This window comes from Oreochromis niloticus, linkage group LG18 (assembly GCF_001858045.2).
Source record: "Oreochromis niloticus isolate F11D_XX linkage group LG18, O_niloticus_UMD_NMBU, whole genome shotgun sequence".
Taxonomy (NCBI): Eukaryota; Metazoa; Chordata; class Actinopteri; order Cichliformes; family Cichlidae; genus Oreochromis; species Oreochromis niloticus.
In genome coordinates this window covers 17,464,327-17,481,475 of record NC_031982.2, presented here as the reverse complement: position 1 = coordinate 17,481,475, position 17,149 = coordinate 17,464,327, and the positions used below count along the sequence as shown (strand labels likewise).

At 40.7% G+C, this 17,149-nt stretch overlaps 1 protein-coding gene across 1 annotated transcript in view; it reads left to right on the top strand.

Annotated features, from left to right (window-relative positions):
* Nucleotides 1-16,614, top strand: part of LOC100707236 (solute carrier family 22 member 23) — a 39,557-nt gene extending 22,943 nt beyond the window's left edge. The window contains exons 4-10 of the mRNA XM_003437891.5: nt 782-950; nt 2,611-2,738; nt 4,587-4,689; nt 6,046-6,281; nt 7,408-7,440; nt 11,241-11,364; nt 12,092-16,614. Of these exons, the coding sequence (XP_003437939.1) occupies nt 782-950; nt 2,611-2,738; nt 4,587-4,689; nt 6,046-6,281; nt 7,408-7,440; nt 11,241-11,364; nt 12,092-13,475 (2,177 nt within the window). The 3' untranslated portion in view covers nt 13,476-16,614. The remainder of the gene's footprint in view (nt 1-781; nt 951-2,610; nt 2,739-4,586; nt 4,690-6,045; nt 6,282-7,407; nt 7,441-11,240; nt 11,365-12,091) is intronic.
* The last annotated feature ends 535 nt before the right edge of the window (nt 16,615-17,149 follow it).

Here is a 17,149-nt window from a genome sequence, read left to right as displayed (position 1 = left end):
GTGATATAATTTTCTGACTGATGAGTTAAGCGTTACATCAATTAAATCTCAAAAACTAAGATTAGCACAATAGTTTAAAATCCATAATCTATCCTCCTGTTGTGAGAAACTAGGAATATTCCAGACTTATTAAAAAGATAACAATTTTCTCTGGTGTGTGAGTGCTTTTGGTGTCGACTTAGTTTTACTCGGTGTAAAAAGCCACGGCGCAACAGCAGTAATTTCCGGATTTTAGGATGTGTTGCATTGGAACAACAAACCTCATTTGCTGATGACAGTGCCAGGATCCCTGTTCTGATCTGCCTGCCTCGCCTAGTCAGACTTGTTGCTCTGTTTTTGTCCGTTTACTCATCAACTTTGCTCTAGATTGCACATTTCATTCCCCTGAAAGTCAAGAGTGCATTATGTTGTTCTCAGTTTTTCTGAGAAAATGATTGAAAATATTTTTCTTCAGTGTAAAAAGGTAAATATCATCAGGATAATGTTACATTTGCCAGGTAATTCAACTGCATATGAATAGGTACAAACGTCTTGGAATAAATAATTTATGGGAATCCTTTTATTTGAAGCAACTTCATTTGATTTTGTGCCCCAAAATTTCCAACGATTATAGCTAGTTTGAACATAAAAAAACTAGTGCCAGTGCCATGTGTCATCTTTCCAAGAAATTTAGAAATTTGAGTATTTGCACTCTTTTTTTTATGTCAACTTTTCTATATATGTCTCAACTAGAAAAAAACACATTGTATTTTCTTTTCCTTTTCGTTGTTCTCTTTGCCAGGGATCGAGCTGTGCCTGCCAGGATGGCGATTTTCCATGACCATGGTGGCCAGCTTTGTGGTTTTGGGTGGTCGGCTCTTGATGCCTGGAGTGGCATACCTCTGTCGCAACTGGCAGGTACTTCAAGCTGTCATCATCTGTCCCCTGCTGCTTATGCTGTCCTACATTTGGTAAGGAAAAGACCTTAGCATTTGCTGCACTTTGGTACCGGGTTATCTTGATTTTGATATTCTGTTAAACTTAAAATATTTTTTAAGTTTAGAGTTAAAAAAAACCCACATAGGTGCATCCACAGTGATCAGGTGTGACTTCATTTATTGATTTTCTTTTTTGTAAATTAAACACTGTTTAACAAAAGATGCATTTGCAGAGGTTTTTCTTCTTCTTCTTATTTTTACAAGCTTTTAAAAAAATAGTACTAAAGCCCAAGCTGAGGTATCTTTTACACTTAAACCTCTGCTCTGACTTTTTCCAAAGCATAAGCAATAAATACACCATTTATTCTACCTCACTGAACACAGTTCTGTAATAGTGCTGATGTCTACAAAGATGGCAGGAATATAGATTTTGCCAGAGTTTCAAAGGCCTTGGTATCTTTGATGTCCCTGCAGAACAAAGGGGGGGTCTGTTCAGTAACAGTCAGAAGTAATCCAAAGCAAACATCGTGTCAGACATTAGTCTTTCTCATGCAATACACTTTCATTAGCATAAGACACAGTGTGGAGAAGGGATGGAAATACACCTCAGGCACATGTCAGGTTAGTCATTGTGATTTGGTAAACACGAAAATGTTGACATGTCCTCAGTTCCATTGTTCCGATCATAAAAAAAAAAAATACAGCATTCATTATCACTCAGCAGTTTGGCAGCTCAGCTGTTGAATGGGATTTGTAATAGTTGTGTGCTGTGACGCAATCATGGCCTTGTTTGCTAAAGACTACACAATTCAAGGACATGAAGCAGGTTGTGAAACTTGTGGTACTCCTGATGGTACCACAAGTTTGGACGTTGCACAGTGAACTCAGCCTGAGAGGTTCACTGTAAACGTTTATTATCAATCCAGCTATCTAACAATCTGTCATGTGATACTGTGTCGTCAAAGTGTGATGGCTCTGTCACACAGCACACATTTTTTATATATTTATATAAACACAAAAGTTGGCAAGAGCCAAGAGGTAATTTCCAAAGTATATAGCTGTGTTAACTTTCCTGATTAACTGTTCAAGTGGCTGACTCTGCAAACATCTGGAATACAGCTGATTGGGTTGAAAATTTAAACGCTGCAGATGATCTAATTAGGTTGGGTGAGGGTGGGGGGAGGGATAGTTGCAAACCACATGTGTGGAAAATGATGAAACCTGCACATCTACTTTGTAGACAGAGGTTCATCCAAATGCAGCACCGGTGGTGTTATTGATTGTCTTCATATACACATGTACTCTTTCTGCAAGCTGATACCTAACCTCTTTGAGAAGTTTGTGCAACATTTTAGAAAATGAACGCTAAATAATAGAGCGGCACAGGGGGGTTACAATGGCTGTGAGACAGTACCACTGTAAATTGTGCTGTGTGTGTCACACCGCAGCCGACCCTGTTTGGGATCTGGTGTATAGCTTTAGCTTAACATTGCACTTTTCTTCTCTGCCTCATATCCAAACTGTGTTGAAATGGTACATTCACAGACAAAAACAAGATTTAGTACTGCGAGCCCTAACAAAGTTAGATTCCACATACAACCTAATAAAAGGAGAAGTCTTTTTTTTTTCTTTTTCCCCCCTGACTCATTTTTCATGTCATATTAACAAGGACATCCCCCCATCTTTTTGACAGGATCTTCCCTGAGTCACTGCGTTGGCTGCTCGCCACTCAGCAGTACGGTCGCTCCAAGTGGATCATGGGACACATAGTAGAGAAAAATCGAGTGAACGTGGAGCTCGACCCAGATAACATCCTCGCAGGTAATGAATCCTTCAACAGTAATTTAAAGATATCGGACTCAATGTCTGCATTTTACATTTTGATATGTTTTGCATGACATACTGTTATTAACGTATGAAGTTTCATGTTAAAAGAAGCGTGTTGTTCTGGCTTCCCTGCAAAGGTTGTGCTAGACCTTTATTTTGAATGGTATGGTCTGCATTGTTATCCCCAGCTTTGCCGGATTGACAAGGTTATATACATTTCCCATCTTGTTAACATAGAAATAATCCACTACAAAGGTAGCATTAGGTGTTGAACATTGGATTATGGCATTCTCAAATGTTCATTAATATCATTAGAGCTTGGATGGATTGACATAAGCTGACACAATAGTGGGCAGATGGCAGATGGTTGTAGGTCAGGCATTTGACCCCGTGTTAACTGTACTCAGACCAGCCAGAACAAAGCAGTTTGGATTGTGTTGTTGTGAAAATCAATAGCAGATTTGTATAAGTGTTTGTTTATTATATATACTTTTTTCCCCCTGTTTTTGTCCTGCTGTTGCGTAGTTATCACTCCTTTTTGAAAAATGAAGGAAGGGAAGTGCCACTGTGAGATAAAAGGCTTTAAGAGGAGCCACAGTGTGAAATTGACTGCATATTTTTCGAAGTCGGAGTCTCTGTGCTGACTCTGAGCATGTAGGGAAATAAGTGCATTACCATAGACATAGATTTTTCTTTTTTCTTTTTTTTAATGTATAAACTTCCCCATACGGTAGAGAAGCATTTGCTATTTTTCTACTTTCAATTGCTCAGCACTAAATTATGCTATAGAAGCAGACGGAAGCATGTCTTATTCATGTAGAGCAACTTACTTCATCCACTTTGAAAAAGTGGAATGATTTGCATAGCTCTGAGCACAGTTGATCTTACTCAGTCTTTGTCAGGGGATCACTGGAAAACCTGAGTGGTTAGCCAGAGATAACCTTCGCATGCCTGAGTCAATGTGAAAAATGGACTAGCATGAGGCAGAGGTGTGTTACTGTGGCAACCTGCAGACTGATACCAAAACATTAAGTATGCTATGTCATGTGTCACCAGCAGCTCAGGGGTGTTGCCCGCCAGTAGCTGCTCTCCTGTTAGTGTAACAATACCTGTTTGACAAAGCTGTGGGATGGGACCTGTGTGGTTCTGTGGTTTCAAACCCAGACAACTGTCCAACTTTTACTCATTATATTTACAGTAGTATCATTCAAATACAAAACTTTCCAGAACCCTATTCTTTTAGAAGGGTTTTAAACATTTGATTTTGCCTACACTCTAAGGTCATTCTACTTTATGTTCATTATTCAGGTTTGTGTACTACTGTACTGCAGTGCAACAACAGATGGATGTTGACTTTTCAATTGAAATGCCAGACAAAAAAAGAAATATTCTACCACTTTCATGAGCTGCTTATTTTGTATTTGTTTACGTTCCTTTTTCAATTTATTTATTAAATAAATAATAGTTTGTTCATTTGTCTAATGTTAGATAGGAAGCACTTACATGGAAAACGCAAAGAAAAAAGTGCTTGTATAAATGGGTGAATGAGGCAAGTTGTATAAAGTGCTTTGAGTGCTCAGGAGGAGTAGAAAAGTGTTACATAAGAATAGAATAGAATAGAGTAGAAGTATCCTTTGTTTAATGTCCCTCAGTGGGGAAATAAGAACCAGCCCATTTACCATTGTGTTTAAAGACCACCTTAACATCCATCAGCATATACCTTTAGTTGTATATGTGAAACAGTAAATAGGGGAGAAAAAAAGAAACAAGTGTGAGTTCTATAATTTTTATGATTTTTTTTCTGGCAAAGCTTTAATAATATCTGCGTTTTCCTGTTTCCAGAACTACAAAGATCTCTTCAACAGAAGCCCAAAAAAACATGCATTGTGAAAATGGTTGGGACGAGGAACCTTTGGAAGAATATCGTCGTGCTCTGTGTCACCTCGTAAGTGGCTGTCTTAAAATGTAAAAATAATTCCGTGTTAAAGAATGCAAATCATTTAAATCATGTAATTATTTGAAATGGTAGATCAATGACATAAATCAAGAAGTTGTATCTTTATTTATGTCTCTAACTTTTTCTGATAAGTGTTCACCTTGAATTTGATGCTAGGATCATTTAAAGAGATACCTCCTATTTTAATACATTTTAACACTCCGTAAGCATGAAGCAACCAAGGAGGCCAAGTGTCTGGTTAACCTCTGGACTCTTGTACTGCAGACTCATGCAGTTGTAATACATGTGTACTGTGTAATGAGCAAGTATTTCCCTAAAAAAACATGTGAATGGTGGCAATCATCTCTCCAAAACCCATGTACTGTAATAATACACAGCACTAACAGTGCCTTTGCAGATGTGTATGTTTTCCATGCCAAGTGCACTAATGTCCTCTTAAAGCCTTTTAGATAATTGCTTTTGAAGTTTGGCTCAATAGTGATCGATTAAAAAAAACATAAATCTGTATACATAGACCTGTATACTGGTAACAAGCCAATCACCCTCCTCTTTAACCCAAGACACACAGAAACATCATTTCCTGTTTCTAACATATGCAGTCTAATATACATAAAGTTCATTTTCAGTCCAACATGGGATCCAATAAAGGGTCTGTTTTTTGCTTTTTACAGTGTATTCTGTCTTTTTAAAAAACAGGGTTATATGTGTCAGTGTGCTAACGAGGGTGTGTGTGCTTGTGAGTGTGTCAGGATTTGAAAAAAGATGTATATAATGCAGGTGCTTGGAGTGCAATGCCACTCAGACCTGCCATTTTGTGGAGTCAAGATGCCACTATTAACCTGCAGGCTGGATAGAGGATTGATCTTTAGCTGTTTCTTCTTTTGTCCTTCCATATTTGTGCTGCTCTCTCTTTTCATCTCCAATGGACTCTTCCTTCGATCTGAGACCTCATCTCTTGCCTGGCAGACCGAGCTCTACCTCTGCTTTAGTGCACAGTGTCCCTGATTCCCTGTTTGCATAAATTTTACATGAGCTTTGTCCTTATGAAACATTAGACAACTCGGAAGGAGGGTGTGAGGGCTTGCTTTTGGTTGTGTGTGTGTGTGTGTGCACATAGGGTGTGTTTCTGTGTGCCAATAAATCCATGTTTACACATGTGAGGTTTTTTTTCAAAATGCACTGAGATTAGAGAAAGCATGAAATAAAGCGGCTCTTCACTGCTTTACACAGTTTACATAGCACCCTTACGAAAGATGTAGTTCAGTATCTCCTGATGTAGTCGCTGTGTTGTTTGAGATGTCGCTTTTTTTTGACTTGCTTTTCTCCTGTATGTTTTTTATTCAGGCTAACTGGTTATGGGATCCACCACTGCTTTGCCCGCAGCATGATGGATCCTGAAGCTCAGGGAACCACCATATTCCCTGACTTTTATACACACTATTACACAATGGCAGGCATCGCGGTTGCATCATGCATTGCACTATGTCCAGCGGTCGGCCTGATGGGCCGTCGTGGTGGCCTTCTTCTGTTTATGATCATCACTGCCCTCGCATCTCTGCTGCAGTTGGGTCTACTTAACTGTGAGTATTACATAGGAACTCCTATAACATGAAAAAGCTCTAGCGGTTCTTGAGGAGGCCACTCTCATGCAGTTTATTGAGACTGACTATGGTCTAAAGTCCACAATATAAAAAATCCCAAAACAAACAAACTATAAAACTACAAGTACAGATTGCAAAATCCCCCAATTATTCAAGAACTCTTGGTCACATAAATTGAAGAAATAGTTTAACATTTTGGGAAATAAAGTTAGATCAGAATCAGCAAAATCTGAGGTCTGTTGGTTAAAATGAAATCTCAACCCAGCAGGGGAATAGTTTAACTTAGCAAAAAGCAAGGGCAACCAGCCAGCCTGGCTGTGTAGTTCCAACTTTGAACCCTCCATAAACTACAGAATATTTTATTTCTAAGTCTATACGCTATTGTGCATATCATATTATACAAGCAAGATATAAAATATTTATTATCAGAGGAGCATGGTGCCTGAAGGTATTACAGAACAATGCATTCTTCTTTTGAATTATTGTAAATGAAAAAAGGCCACATGGAGAGCACATTGTTGTGCTTGTATCAATAACTACAGTGGTAACTATAAGGTAATTTACTAAATATAAACAAAGCAAAAGTAACAACAACAACAACAACAACAAAGAACCCATAGAAATATGTTTACTTCAGTAATAAATGAGTAATAAATGTAATTCTGTCATGCTACCAAATACTGAGCTATTACTTCTCCCAATTCTAACATTTCTACAAATGTTGTGTAAATGACAGATGCTTACAAGTGCATCCGTCTAAAAAAAAAAAAAGTCCTACATTTTTGCTATTCATAAACACATCAAACATGATGGTTGTTACGAGATTTGCTACCTTTAGTTGTTTTGTCCCCATTCAGTCCCTGAACATGATTAGATTGTCAATGAGTACCAGAAGTGCCTCAGATGATCAAAACAGCCAACAACAGTTTATTCAGTTACAAACGAGTTACACTTAATGTTTAACCTGAGTCAACACATCAAGGTTATGCTCATGTTCTATTTTCCCTTTGTTACACTGTGCTGAAAGTCTTAGCTCAACATGTGTTAATTCTCACTATTTGTCACTCTTTTCTAATAATTCCTCATATTTTCAATATTTTTCTAGTGTTGGGGAAATACAGTGAACAACTGAAAATAAGTAAGTCTATCTGTTCATATATACTCATATATTCATATTTTGTAAGAATATTAGCTTGTGTTTATTAGCTTATGTTTTTTTGTAAAGTAAGTGTATTTTATATATACACTTAATGTTAATAGATAGATAGATAGATGTGTATATATATATATATATATATGTGTGTATATATATGTGTGTGTGTGTGTGTGTGTGTGTGTATATATATATATATATATATATATATATATATATATATATATATATATATATATATATATATATATATATATATATATATATATATATATAGCGTAGTGGTTAAGCTACACGCCTTTGGAGCAGAAGATCGCAAGTTCGATTCCTGCCTGGGGCGTCTGTATCCAGTAAGGGTCCTAAGGCTAGACCCCCTATGCTAAGCGAGCCTACCGCAGACATGAGCGAGACAGATAAATATGAAGGCATGCCGGCTCGGACGTCGCCCGGATCAACAAGGAGAAGGAGGCTAGAGGGCAAGATCAAAGTAGCACGGAGGGAGGTTAGCCAACTAACGGAGTTGCAGAAAGGTGCGACAAAGAAGGTGCATAAGAAATACAGCAAGCTGTCCATACCTGAGGCCTTGGAAACTGCCAAGCAAAGACTCACAGCCTTGGCCACCCGCTTGAGGAGGTACACCAGAGAGAGAGAAGGCAGGAGAATAAACCAGCTGTTCTTCACAGAACCAGCAAAGGTGTACTCTCAGTGGCAAGGGAACAATAACAGAACAGCACCACCAAGGCTGGAGACGGAGCAATACTGGAAGAGCATATGGGAGAAGGACGCAACCCATAACGGCAATGCTCGGTGGCTAGTGGATCTGAGGGCAGACCATAGCGACCTCCCTGAACAGGGTCCAGTAACCATCACAGTGGCAGATATCCAAGAAAGGGTCTCCAGTATGAAGAGTTGGCCTGACATGGTTCACGCCTACTGGCTGAAGAAGCTGACTGCACTCCACGAGCGTCTGGCAGCACAAATGAACCAGCTGCTAGTTAACGAGAGACACCCGGAATGGCTAACCGAAGGTCGGACGGTCCTGATCCCCAAGGACCCCAAGAAGGGACCGGTCCCATCCAACTACCGACCAATAACCTGCCTCAGTACTACATGGAAGCTCCTGTCAGGCATCATATCGGCTAAGATGAACAGGCACATGGGTCAATACATGAGCGGGGCACAGAAAGGGATTGGCAAGAATACCAGAGGCGCAAAACACCAGCTACTGGTAGACAGAACGGTCAGCCGAGACTGCAAGACCAGACTGACCAACCTGTGCACAGCCTGGATTGATTACAAGAAGGCCTATGACTCAATGCCCCACAGCTGGATACTGGAATGCCTAGAATTGTACAAGATCAACAGGACCCTAAGAGCCTTCATCAGGAACTCAATGGGGATGTGGCGTACAACACTAGAGGCCAACTCCAAGCCCATAGCACAAGTCACCATCAAGTGCGGGATCTACCAAGGAGATGCTCTGTCCCCACTGCTGTTCTGCATAGGCCTGAACCCCCTCAGTGAGATCATTAACAAGACTGGCTACGGATACCGACTACGAAACGGAGCGGTTGTCAGCCACCTCCTGTACATGGATGACATCAAGCTGTATGCCAAGAGTGAACGAGACATCGATTCACTGATACACACTACCAGGCTATACAGCAATGACATTGGAATGTCGTTCGGACTGGAGAAGTGTAGTCGGATGGTAACAAAAAGAGGGAAGGTAGTCAGAACTGAGGGGATTGAACTACCAGAAGGCAACATTGCAGACATAGAGGACAGTTACAAGTACCTGGGGATCCCGCAAGCGAATGGGAACCATGAAGAGGGCGCTAGGAAAGCTGCAACCACCAAGTACCTGCAGAGGGTCAGGCAAGTCCTGAGGAGTCAGCTGAACGGTAAGAACAAGATCCGGGCCATCAACACCTACGCCCTGCCCGTGATCAGGTACCCTGCTGGGGTAATAGGCTGGCCAAAGGAGGAGATAGAAGCCACTGACATAAAGACAAGAAAGCTCCTTACCATGCATGGAGGGTTTCACCCCAAGTCCAGCACCCTGAGGCTGTATGCTAAGCGGAAGGAAGGGGGCCGGGGACTGGTGAGTGTCAGCACCACAGTCCAGGATGAGACAAGAAACATCCACGAATACATCACGAAGATGGCCCCAACTGACAGCGTGCTCAGTGAATACCTCAGGCAGCAGAAACCCAAGAAAGAGGAGGAAGGCGAGGAACCATCATGGAAGGACAGGCCCCTGCACGGTATGTACCACCGGCAGATAGAGGAGGTGGCTGATATCCAGAAATCCTACCAGTGGCTGGACAAAGCTGGACTGAAAGACAGCACAGAGGCACTAATCATGGCAGCACAAGAACAAGCTCTGAGTACAAGATCCATAGAGGCTGGGGTCTATCACACCAGGCAAGACCCCAGGTGCAGGCTGTGTAAAGATGCCCCAGAGACAATCCAGCACATAACAGCAGGGTGCAAGATGCTAGCAGGCAAGGCATACATGGAGCGCCATAACCAAGTGGCCGGCATAGTGTACAGGAACATCTGTGCCGAGTATAACCTGGAAGTCCCGAGGTCAAAATGGGAGATGCCCCCAAGGGTGGTGGAGAATGACCGAGCTAAGATCCTGTGGGACTTCCAGATGCAGACGGACAAAATGGTGGTGGCTAACCAACCGGACATAGTGGTGGTAGACAAACAGAAGAAGACGGCTGTAGTGATCGATGTAGCGGTTCCGAATGACAGCAATATCAGGAAGAAGGAACATGAGAAGCTGGAGAAATACCAAGGGCTCAGAGAAGAGCTCGAGAGGATGTGGAGGGTGAAGGTGACGGTGGTCCCCGTGGTAATCGGAGCACTAGGTGCGGTGACTCCCAAGCTAGGCGAGTGGCTCCAGCAGATCCCGGGAACAACATCGGAGATCTCTGTCCAGAAGAGCGCAGTCCTGGGAACAGCTAAGATACTGCGCAGGACCCTCAAGCTCCCAGGCCTCTGGTAGAGGACCCGAGCTTGAAGGATAAACCGCCCGCAGGGGCGTGCTGGGTGTTTTTTATATATATATATATATATATATATATATCTCAGACTGTTGCATTAACTTAATCAAAGTTTTGGAAAATATGCTTCATGCAGATACCCTGCAGCATTTTGTCAGGCCTATGCAAGCCTTGTCGAGACTCATGAGGAAGTTCTAGATGTGATTAGGGCTCGCTTTGTATTTATTTATCCCCTTATGTTGAAGAGGGCGAGCCTCTTTGTTACAACTATGAACTCACCATCAGCCATCCTTTACTTTTCTCTTCTGTTTATCCATCGCTGTAGTCTCTCCACACTAATCCCCCTGTGGTAAGCGAGAGCTGATTTCAGGGTAGTTCTCCTCTAAACCTCTTTATGCCATCTTTAGTATGTCTTATTCGTAAAACACCCTATTTAAACCGTCTTTGGGCTAAATTGGCTCATTGTTTGCAGATTCATTTCTAAACAGCTCCTCATTCTATATCTCTTTTTGTTGAATTTACACCAAAATAAAAGCTAAAATAATAGCCTTTGATGCCATTGCATTGCCTGTTCTAACTCTATTGAATTTATCAGAATTGTTGTAACATTATAATTTTTGAAAATAATAATTTTGGCAAATACTTGCAATCAGTTTCTCTCAAAAGTAAATTTAACACATTTTTACATACAGAGCACTGTTGTCCTTTCACTGATTACACAGGGCACTGAGTGAAAAATATCCATGTTTGTGTCGCCTGATTCTTCTGCAGATACCGCAAGTACAATGAATACGCATTTCACCATTGGCTTCTCCGCTATCGGTATGTTCTCCTCCCACGCAGTCAGCGCCCTGAGCATCTTCTTCTGTGCTGAGATCACTCCCACTGTGATCAGGTAAACCCACTGCAAGAGCAAGACTGTACCACCAGAGGAGGGGGAGATAATGTGGAAAGTGTATTCTTATTTTGCAGAGAAGTAAAACAATATTCAGGCTGACAAGTGTTGCACAATTCAAAATCTTTGTTTTAAAAATCTGTTTCATTGTTCTGGAGAACTTAAAATTCATTTTTTAGTGTAGCTGTTGTTTTTGTTTTTAATCGTGACCATCCATTCTGCACATGGATTCACTGCTCCTCCTCCTGTTTAATATCGGTATGAAATTCTTGAACTGCTAGAAAAGACAGACTCACTCCGTATCAAATGTAATCCACAACTTGCACAAATTGTCCAGCCTTTTGAGAATGTGTGACACAGCACTTGATGTATAAAAATATAGGGCTTTTTTTTAAAGCATTGCTCTGCTAACAATGTGTGAAGTCCACCATCTAGTGGCTAACTTTGGCAATGACAGGAAAGTGAATTTCCCACATGGAGTAGAGGGTGTTAGACGGTACTGCAGCACTCTCTGCTGCTGCTCAGGAAAAAGGCAGAAAAGAAGAGGAGGGTAAAAGGCAACAAAATTGCTTTTAAATACAAGATTTAGCTTTGCAGAACAATGTGCAGGTTGTGATTCACTTAAATTGCAGTAATTTCAATATTTGTGAGAGGTTTTAAAGGTTGGTGAGATCATCCCAATTCTTTATTGATATTACAAGCTAATAAATATTCTGTCTTCCCATAGGGGTGGTGGTTTAGGCTTGGTCCTGGCCAGCGCTGGCTTTGGCATGCTTACTGAACCCATCATGGAACTCCACAATCAGAAGGGCTATTTCCTTCATCACATAATTTTTGCCTGCTGCACTCTCATCTGTATCATCTGCATTCTCCTGTTGCCTGAAACGCGCAATCAGCCACTCCCCGAGACCCTGGCTGATGTCGAGAACTACACCCGTCCGCCCCTGCTTCCCCCGAGGAAACCTGGATTGCTGCACCCATCTGACAGCACCAGGGACTACACAAGAGTGCGTGACACACCACTTCATGAAGCGCCCATCATCATCATGGACTCTACTGCCTCTTCAGCTATTGATTTGACTGGAGGTATGCAGTTAATCGAGATGCACTCTTGTGTGTTTGATCCCAACGGTCACTCGGTTTCATCTTCATCTACGGGCAACATGATGACACAGGGAAAAGACGCCATCGCACAGGGCAGTAAAGAGCAACTGCTGTCTTCCACTCCTTTACACAAAGCCCCGTGTGTCACAGACCCACTTTTAACTGCTGCAGAAGAACCTCCCGCAATTGTCCTGGAGTCTGTGGAACCACTGTTAGATTCAACCCTACCTGAAATGAATGACAGTGGTGCATCCCCGACAAGAGAAGCAGAAATTACACCTGCTGCTTCATTGGATTCTTCCACTTCCCCCGTCACTCAAACTGTACCCTCCTCTTTACTGATCTGCACCACGCCCATCATCGAGCCCCCACCCAGCTCCACGTTAAAATCTCCGAACCCGCTGGATAATGACATCGAAAATATAAGCACAACATCTGAACCGCCTTTGCTCAAGGATACTCACGCCACTTCAGCGGGTTCTCCTTCTCCTCCTTCCATAAGAGACAGTCCCCCTTCTCCTGTAGATGGAGGAGATGAGGATTTATCTCCTCCTTCCGTAAAAGATCAACCCACCCTCCTTCTCATAGACTCCCGGCCACCTCAGTTAGATTCTACCTCTCCCTACGTTGAAGAAAAATCCATTTTACCTCCAAACACACCTCCTCCATCCATTGACTCAGTGGACTCTTCCACTCTCGCTGTCATAAATACAGTCAACAATGCAGCACAGTCTCCTTCCATTCTCCCCGTCACAGACATTGCGCATACCTCCACTCTAGAATCAGCCACTCTGACTGTCACAGACACTGAACCACGATCAGCCACTCGCCTTGTCTTAGATTCAATACCATCTTCCATCACAGATTCAGCCTCCACAGACGCAACTCCCTCCTCTCTAATGGACTGTACGGTGTCCTCCCCCATAGACTCGGGTGTTCTCTCGATCAGGGACAGGGCCAGTGCCAGCACAGAAAACAGCACTGTCAACGGCATGGCATCATCGTGATCCACTTCTTCAGCCAGGAATTGAAGCTTTAAGTGTCTCACCAGGAGGCAGCCACCCACATGAACATTGCATCAATGGGAACAGGAACTGGCCTGCTCAGACTGCAGGCACTTAATGAAGACTGTTCCCCACCTGGAGTTGAGTTGACATGTTTGCAAAGTTTCCGTTTTTTTTTTGGTTTTGGTTTATTTTTTTGTTGTATTTTTTGTTTTTTCAGTGCTGCTGCACCCTTTTGTGCATTTAACCACCTAATGAGACCATGCAAGCGGGAGAATGCCACAGGCTGGTATGTGACAATGTGACGGTAACTTCTGCTCTTCGTTGAATGTCACTGGAAATCACCAGCGTTTTAACTACTCTGACGTAAATGAACGGGGACAAAATCACTGTCATTTTTAAGAGACTTAAAACAATTCCCATAATCACTGAGACGTGTCATCAGCACTGGTGAAGAAATGCAATGGTACTAATAGCAAACAAACAAACAAAAATCACTGGTACTTGTGCTCAAAGGTAATGTCAAGATATTTGTACAAAAAATGTTGCTTTATATGTATGGACAAGTAAATCTGAATGTTACAAAGTGCTTTTTGTTGCTATAGAGGTAAGCAATCAGAATTGGAGTAGTTTTTTTTTTTCTTAAAAAGAAAATGCCAAAAAACTACCCTGACCAAAATAAAGTGTAGAAATAGTGCCAAAACTTTAGTGATATAGTATTTGCCTGTTTGGGAGAATACTGTTAAGTGCTCTCCCCTGCTATAGGCTATATGTGGATACCTATTCCAAAATTAGGAAGTAAAGAAGAAGAATGAACAATTTATCACCATTTGATGAATTAAAATTGACAGAAAGCATATCTATGATGCATATGAGCAGTGATATTGGTGAAAAAGAATGACCCACATTTTGTCGGTCAGAAGAAACTTTTATTTTTCCAATCATTCAAGCCAATGAAATTTATGGTATGCAAATGTTTTGGGGTTTTTTTGTAAATGTGTTAATGTAAGTATATTGATAATTACTTGTTAAGCTTGATTGTTTTGTTTTTTTAATTCAAAGTATTATTTTGAATAATCTCTCATGGCGTGCCCTTATTGTACAGAGCTATACTTCATTCTTACAGTATTTGTGGCACCTCGGTGTGGTGGCACTTTATCTTTCGAAGTGGGGACTAAGCATGAAAATTTATTGTGAATGTGTCGGCAACAAACAAAAAAGCTTAAAAAAAAGAAGAAGAAAAAAAAAATCAAATCCTAAAAAAAAAAAAATCTATTTTTGAACCGAAACCCGAAAATGTTTGACGTGATTGCCAAATGTCGCAGCACCACTAACCTTGTGTTTTCCGAATCGTGGTCCGGCATTAAGAGTTTATTAACGTCGGCGTGTTCATACTTTCACATGCACAACTAAGTTTACCTTAAAAGAAGGAAAAAAAAATGCAATACTTCTTACATTTGTCAAAACGACATTTTAAAAATACAGGTCACAACCGTTCAGTCAGATTAACCGACTGATATTCGTAAATTGATAGACTTTTGCTTGAGGAGGCACTTTTCCTTCCAAAGCCCGTGTCCGTCTGCGGACAACATTATACTTGACTTAAATGTGTGTGAAACTTGACAGTTGTTGTAGTACTTTGTGCTTTGGAGGTTGTAATATTTGTCTAAGGAAGGATGTGTGATTACAGATAATCCACTGTTTACAACAATCCTCGTAATAATGATCATTATTAATAATATTATTAATAATAATTACACTGTACTGTAAAACTTTAGAGCCAACTGAGTGATGTGTTGTCATTTCAAATGTGCTAAAATGATCACAGTGTATCATAATTACTTATATCCAGGGAGTATTTGGAGTTCTATTAAGGTGTCATTCAGGAGTCAAACGTAACAGCCGACTTGACGGAAGTTTTTCCGTAAACCTTACAGCTACTTCAGTCACTAGAATTAAGTTTTGCTTTTATCAAACTCAACTTTGCACTGACTCAAGCCTACATATCCTTTGATATTTATTTGAATGATTGCGCAAGCCTACCTGTGGTTGTTTTACTCAAATGCAGCTTAAATCGGACCACGATGGCTCCACTTTTTGATTGCTCTAGGGTGACTGTGAACGAAGACCATCTAGTCGTTAATATTGTTGAAATATTTCTTGAGATCATTTAAACCTGTGTATGCTGTGCTGCTACACGTGAAAGCACAATGACCTGCAATCATGTGATGTCAGATTTTGTTGGGGTTGACAACAACAAAAAGGGAAAGTGGAGCAGGGTTTTAAGAATGGTATACAGAAATGATTTTAAATTTTTTTTGCAATAGATCAGCATGACAATGTTGACAGGGTGTTGACACTGGATTTAATAAGGAAATCTTGGCATCTGCAGTTGAGAGTGGGTGGACTGCAGTGGTCAGTAGCTTCATTTTACTCTGAATCCTCCTCGGTGAATGTTGATCTCTCTCTATCTCAGTGTGTGTATTGCAGAAATTGAAGTGTGTATCAACTAAATCCCACGTGACATCAGTGTAACGTTAACGACTCAGCACGATGCAACCAGTGTCTTCTGAGATATGTTGCTTCCTCACTTTTCTCCCGTGCAGATGGGAGTAACTACACTTTTTGTTAGTAAGCCTTTTATTTGACTCTATTTGAAGCAAAATGAAAGTTTAGTGAAAGTAATCCAAAGCAATGTTAGCACCAGCGATAGAATAGGCTTTTTTAATTGTTGGAAAAGCAAGCAAAAAAGAGGAAGAAGAAGAAGAAGAAGAAGATTATGCCATTTGTAAGTACAGTAAATGTGTGGAAACATCTTGCTTAAATACGATGAAGGATCCTGGATCTTAGCAAGGACTTGTTTTGAACCCGGCAGATGAAAGTCTCACACAGGAAGGCCCCAGTATACACATTTCAGGTGTTGCTTCTCTTAACCATGCGACTTAAGATCTCTTTAAAGGGGAGATTTAAATGAATGTAAAATAAATAAATAAAATAATAACAACAAAAAAAAGAAAAACATGGATTGTACCATTTATAAATTCCAGTTGTTTGGTTTCATTTTGTTTTCAGTTTAACAGTCATCATGCACTTGTATATAAGCCATACCTGTTGTTAAAATAAACCACTATTTATTGATCAACTGTTGATATTGATGTGTTTTTTATGACATTTATGACTTCTCTGCGTCTTTTTAAAAAAAATAATTTTTTAAAGTAAAATTCTATTCAAGTATTCTAATAATGGCATTCAAAGAAGATGAAGAAGGGGAAAAAAGGCGAACTTGAATGCAGTCTGTAATGACTCGAAGCCCTTAGGCTTCGAGTCATTATAGACAAGCTGAGACATTTCGAAATCAATGGCATCAGAAAGTAGGATTTATAACTCCTCACGTTTTTTTTTAGCCTGCATCAAAGTAATGGAGGTACGGTCACATGTAAAGTGCCCTATGAGGACTTTTACCTCTTATCTAATCTTGAGAACCAGTCTTACATAGAGTCAATTATTTAATACATTTAGTTAACATACAGTGGCAAAACTAGCTGAATAATCTGTGCTTGCTAGGGAAAGGTGAGCTATTAGACTTAGCTAAGCCTTAAAACCACATAAGCCTTAAAAACTGGGCTCGTTTCTACAGGTAGCTGCTTAAAAGACGACTGGGATGAATCAGCAGCTGC